This window comes from Ceratotherium simum, chromosome 34 (assembly GCF_057802395.1).
Source record: "Ceratotherium simum simum isolate JZ-2026a chromosome 34, ASM5780239v1, whole genome shotgun sequence".
Taxonomy (NCBI): domain Eukaryota; kingdom Metazoa; phylum Chordata; class Mammalia; order Perissodactyla; family Rhinocerotidae; genus Ceratotherium; species Ceratotherium simum.
This window is the reverse complement of record NC_141933.1, coordinates 7,989,532-7,995,202: the sequence shown is the minus strand read 5'-3', so window position 1 is coordinate 7,995,202 and position 5,671 is coordinate 7,989,532. Positions and strand designations below refer to the sequence as shown.

General features: G+C 51.4%; 1 protein-coding gene across 2 annotated transcripts; it reads left to right on the top strand.

Moving 5' to 3' along the window:
• The first annotated feature begins 241 nt into the window (after positions 1–241).
• On the top strand, positions 242–3,583 carry SPDYC (speedy/RINGO cell cycle regulator family member C). 2 transcript variants are annotated; one of them, XM_087423223.1, is made up of 6 exons: positions 242–383; positions 650–708; positions 966–1,051; positions 1,157–1,328; positions 1,419–1,761; positions 1,954–3,583. In XM_087423223.1, the coding sequence occupies exons 1-6, from the start codon at positions 242–244 to the stop codon at positions 1,986–1,988; spliced, it is 837 nt and encodes a 278-aa protein (XP_087279349.1). In that variant the 3' UTR covers positions 1,989–3,583. The 2 variants fall into 2 exon arrangements, with proteins under 2 accessions (XP_087279349.1, XP_014648641.2); XM_014793155.2 differs by having other exon boundaries at positions 1,419–3,583.
• The last annotated feature ends 2,088 nt before the right edge of the window (positions 3,584–5,671 follow it).

Here is a 5,671-nt window from a genome sequence, read left to right as displayed (position 1 = left end):
GCCTCCAAAAACTCTGCTTCTTTTCTGGCTCCCCACCCCATCCGAATCCCAGTTTCCTTCTGTTCCCAGCCCCCACGTCTCCACCCCCGTCCCTCCACCTTCTGGAGGTCCTCTGTCAGGCCAGCCCCGTCAATCCTCTTGACTTGTGGGGTCGAGGGGGTAGCTGCTGAGTCCTGGGGCTGCTTTCTCTACAGGTCACCCTGCCCCACCCCACCCCGCCTGCCCCCCAGCCCCCTATGAGATGAGTGACACCCAAGACCCTGCCACTGCCCCTGCGGTTGCCACCCAGGTAAAGCTGGGGGGCTGGAGCCGTCAAGGCGTGGGCAGTGGGTCTCTCCGTTCCCCCCAGCACCAGGAGCTCCAGGCCTTCCTCAGCCTTCTGGGTGAGTCCATGAGGGGGCTGGCACGGGAGGGGCTGTGGGGACCAAATGTGAAACGGATGTGAGTGGTGGAATCTTAACCCTCCCGTGCAAGCGCCTGAAGTCTCCGTCTCTTCCCTTCTCAGGAGACCCCGGTTTTGGGCGGGGTGGGGGGGTTGTGTCAGAAAGCGAGTTCTGTGGAGGCTTGGCCTTTGAAACTTCTGATGTCACTCTTGTCTTGTGGGGGCGGGTGGTGACCCCAGTCCACCATTCCTCCTCTCTACCCCCAGAGCACAGTTTCCTCCAGGAATTCCTCTCCAAAGATCCCTGTTTCCAGATTTCGGATAAGGTGAGGGGGCACAGTGGGGGTAGAGGCGGGGGTCACTGGGGAAGGTTGAATTAGTGGGGCTTGAGTGCTGCTCATTCATTGGCTCCCCTGGGCTGGTGGAGGGAGCGCCTCCCTTTTAAACCCTTGTCTTTCAGGCCCCTCCCCACCATGTTACTGAGGTTTTTCTAACCCCCACCAGAACTTCCTTGGGTGCACACAGGCTGGTGCAGCCCCCCCACCCAGGGCCTCCCTAACCTCTCCATGTCCCATCTTTGCAGTACCTCCTGGCTATGGTGCTGGTCTACTTCCAGCGTGCCAACCTGAAGCTCTGCGAGTACACCCACAGCAACCTGTTCTTAGCTCTGTGAGTGGCCCCAGTGGGTGGTGGAGACGCTTGGAGCTGTAGGATGGGTCAGGGCAGATGCTTCTTATGGCAGATGCTTATTATGGCCCCCGCCTCTGCGGCCAGGTACCTTGCAAATGACATGGAGGAGGATCTGGAGGACCCCAAATGTGTGATTTTTCCGTGGGCCCTGGGCAAAGATTGGCGTCGTCGCATGTCAGACTTCCTGCACCAGAGGGACAAGCTGTGGGCACGGATGGGCTTCCGGGCCGTCGTGAGCCGCCAGTGCTGTGAGGAGGTGAGGACCAGCCAGCCAGCTGGCATCCTGGGGTCGGGGAAAGAGGCTGGACCTCCCATCCCCATTTACCATCCACTCTACTCATGCCAGGTCATGGCCAAGGAGCCGTCCCACTGGGCCTGGACTCGGGATCGGCGCCCCCACCACGGCAGGGCTCAGAGGAGCTGTCCAAAGGCCCAGGTTCCCCTCCCCCGAGGCCCCGGCCTCTCGCCACCCCACTGTTCCCTCTGCGGCTTGCCCCCTCACCGCAGCCACTGCTGCCACTACCCCTGCCCCTTGCCTGTCTTATCCAAGTGCCCTTCCCCAGACCCCGAGTGGCGTCGCGCTGCCTGCCAAGCCTGTGTCTCAGTGCCTGAAGACCCCTGGGGTGGGGGCTTCCTCATCGTCCTGCCGCTCCGGCTGCAGCTGGAGCCAGGCACCTATACCCTCCACCGTGAGTTGGGGACAGGAGCTGAGGGTGGCCTTGGGAGCCCAGGAGGCGGGTATGGGGCCCAACAGAATGAGAAGGAGGGGCACGGGGCCTGGGGTCCAGCAGGCCTGGGCACCATCCCAGCTCTGCCACCTCCTGGCTGGGTGAGCTTGACAAGTTTCCTCTCTGAGCTGCTCTCTGTCCTTCTCCCCCTAGTTTTCCCAAAGCCTCGGCAGTGCCCTGGGCGCTGACACTCACTTGCAGGGTGAAGAGCAGCCTGCTGGCTTGCCCGCTGACCCAGCGCTCTACTGCCTGCGCCCCTGTGGCCTCCTGTCTATGGACCTCAGGCTGGCAGTGCTGCCCATGCCCCCTGCCCCCTGCTCCCAACTTGCAACTGTACCCACTCTGACCGGGGTCCCCTCTAATAAACTCGTGTCCACAGGACACCAACTGTGCTCAGGCCCTGGCCTGGCTCCTTGACCCAGGGTGGGAGTGGGAAGGGAGTTGGGGGGAGAGGGGGATCTGCCAGGTTGAGGTGCCAGTGGTTGAGACCCATGAGCTCAGGCTCTGGAACAGCTCTTCCCCTTCCCATTGGTGGCCAGTCGTCCTGAGCCTCAGTTTCCCCTCTGTGACATCACCTATGGATGATGAGATCTACACAGTGTAGAGGGGATTGAAGGGGACAAGGTGTGTGTGTAGTCCTTAGAAGAGGGCCTGGAACCTAACCTATTGGACTAAAAAGCTCAAATGGAAACAGCTCTATAGTCAGTCTAGAAATGCCTGCAGGGCCCGGGCTATTTAGAAATAAGACTTAGTCCTTGCCCTGGGCTGCAATCAAACATAATGTAATTATTATAATACAACCCCCCACAAAAGTAAATTTGTTAATGAGGGAGCATGGAAGGCTTTCCAGAGGGTGGCATTTGAACTGGGCCTGAACAATGTCAATTTTGCCCATGGCGGGGCAAGGGGGAAGTTGTGAGGAAGGATATTTTTGGAAAGACAGTCTAGACTAGTGACTAAGACTTAGTCTCTGGTGCCAGACAGCTTAAGTTCACATTCCAGGTTCCTGTGTGGCTTGGTATGTAATTTAATCTCCTCCATTGCCTCATCTGTGAAATGGGTCTATACTAAAATGGGTGTTATGAGATTTGAATGAGTTAATCCCTAGAAGAGTTTAGAACAGTGCCGCTGGAATAGAGCTCAGTGAACCAGGGTGTAGAGGGAACTGCTGCCTAGAGGGGAGGGTGTGTTGGGGAGAGGTAGAAGGAAGACGGAGAAGGCTGGAGAAGTAGCTACAAGGGTCAGATGGCAGAGGAATCCCCTGCATACTCAATGAGTGGCTCCCAAGGAGCGAGGTGGTAAGAAAGCCTGGAGATTGCGGACATTAGAAGCCAAGACAAGGGCTAGGAAGTATTTTTAATTTGTTTTTCAAATAGGTAATATCTTCACATGTACATTTTGCATTTTGAACTGAGTCACCACCTACCCCTGACTCCCGGCCACCTGGTTCCCCTCCCTGGAAGCAGTGAAAGTAACAATTTATGTCCTTCCAGAGAAAGAATCTAAACATACATAACCAAATGTGGTGTAATAAAAAATATATATATATTTGGTCTTTGTTCCTGGTTTCTGGCACAGAGCTCTTAAAACCCTTGGAATCTCCTAAGTGATAGGAGTGTCTTTTGTTATTCATGATGAGCCCCTTTCAACCACATCTGAGTTTCTGCTAATGAGGTGACTCAGGGTAGGGCCCCTACAGGGCTTCAAGGTGGGGGCTGGTCACCAGAAAAACCAATCTAGTGGGTGCAGAACTTTGAGCTCCCCCACCACCTCCGGGGAGGGGAGAGGAAAGGGGCGGGGCTGGAGATTCAGAGCGTTTCTGGGTTGGTGAACAGAGATGTGCTGGGAGGGTGGCTCCCCAGAGAGGGCACTCCGCCCCCCCGCCCCCCTTGCCCTATGCATCTCTTCTATATGGCTGCTCCTGAATTGCATCCTTTATCCTAAACTGGTAATAGTAAATAGAGCACTTGCCTGAGTTCTGTGAGCCTTCTACCAAATTATCAAACCTGAGGAGGGAGTCATGAGCACCCCCAAATTTGTAGTTGGCCAGACAGGAGTGTGGGTCACCTGGGGGTCCCATTTGTGGCTGGTGTCTTGTGGGACTGAGCCATTAACCTAGGGGTCTGGGAATTAGTGTCAAAACTGAATTGAATTTTAGGCACCTAATTGGTGTTGGGAAGTTGGAGAATTGATGTAGAAAAATCACCTGTATTTGGTATCTGGGAAAAAACACATTTGGTGTGAGAAGTGGTGTCAGAAAAAAGACCACACCAGATATGTATATATGTCCCATCTCCTTTTTTCAAAACTGAAATGGAAGAATTCCATGCATCCTGTTGTGTGCTTAACATATTTTGAAGATGGTTCCTTATGCATACATTCCTTTTGACAGCTGTATAGTATTCCTCTTTATGGATGTACCACAATGTAACTTGTTCCTTCTGATGACATTTAAGTTTCTAGACTTCTGCTATTCCAAACAGTGCCACAGAGTGTCACTAAGACCTTGTAAGGAAATCATTATGCAAATGTGGAAAGATATCTGTAGAATGAATGCCTAGAAGAATTGCTCAGCCAAAAGCCAAGTGAGAATTGTCATTTTGATGATTTTTGCCAAATGTCTCTCTATAGAGGCTATGTCCATACCACACCCCCTCCCCCCAGAAGTGCATGTAAAGATGGTTTTCCAGAGCACTCACCAATCAGTGAGGTACCAGAATTTTTATCTTTGCCAAATTGATAAGTAGAAAATAGTGTCTTGGTGAAGTTTTAATTTGTTTTTCTTTTGGGTGAACTTAAGCATTGTTTCATGTTTAAGAGCCGTTTGTCTTCTTTTCTGTGAACTGTACTTGTCTTTGCCTGTTTCCGTACCGTTTTTGGTTTCTGATTGACATATAAGGGTTTGAAGGAATAAAAGCCCTTCAAGATGTAAATTGTAAGTATTTGCTTCAGTTTATCATTTTGACTTTGCTGGATAGGCTTTTTAATGTAAGAAGATAAATTTTTTGTGGCTTCTGGGTTTTGTGTCATAGTATAAAAGACCTTTTCCACACTGAGATGACGAAAAAAACTTCTCCCTCAGCTCCTGGCTGTATTTTTGGTTTCATTTTTTACATTTAAATCTTGAGTTCATCTGGAATTTATTATATACAAAATTCCCTCCTATTTTCCTAATGCCTTTTATTGAAAAACTCATCTTTTTGCAACAAATTCGAAACTCTATTTATATTATATACTAAATTTTTGTATGCATTTGGACCTATTTCTAGATTTTTCTATCTTCCAATGATCTATGTCTGTTTCTTTAATTATTACATTTAATTATTATAGATCTGTCTTTGCTACCTCTCCAGAGCATCTTCCCTCCCCCAGGCCCCTGCTCCCTGTGATCCAGTCACAAGAAACACTTGGCAGTTCCCCTCATTGGTGTATTCCCCCAGCCTCTGGATCTTTGCTCATGCTGTTCTTTCTCCTAGGCACACCCTCACCAGCACCTCATTGCCTAGTTAACTCCTACTTGTCCAACAGGACTCAACTTCCTTAATCCCCAAAATTGGACCAGGAGAGCCCCCTCTCTGCCAGCAGGGGCTGGTCTGCCTTACTCATGGGTCTCTGCTGTACAAAGACCTGCCAGAAGGGTTAGTCAAGATTGGACACATAAATGCTGAATGGTGAGGAGCACAGGGCTCACGCGCTGGTTCCAGCCCTGACTCGCCAGGTGAGGGAGCTGAGCAAGTCCTCTGTTTTCCGCATCTATTAACTGGGAGTGAGAATGGCGTCAGATCAGATCAGTGGCTCTTAACCTTCTTGGGGTCGCGGGCCCTAAAATCCTAGGAGAGCCATGCACTGTTTCCAGCAAAATGCTAGTGTA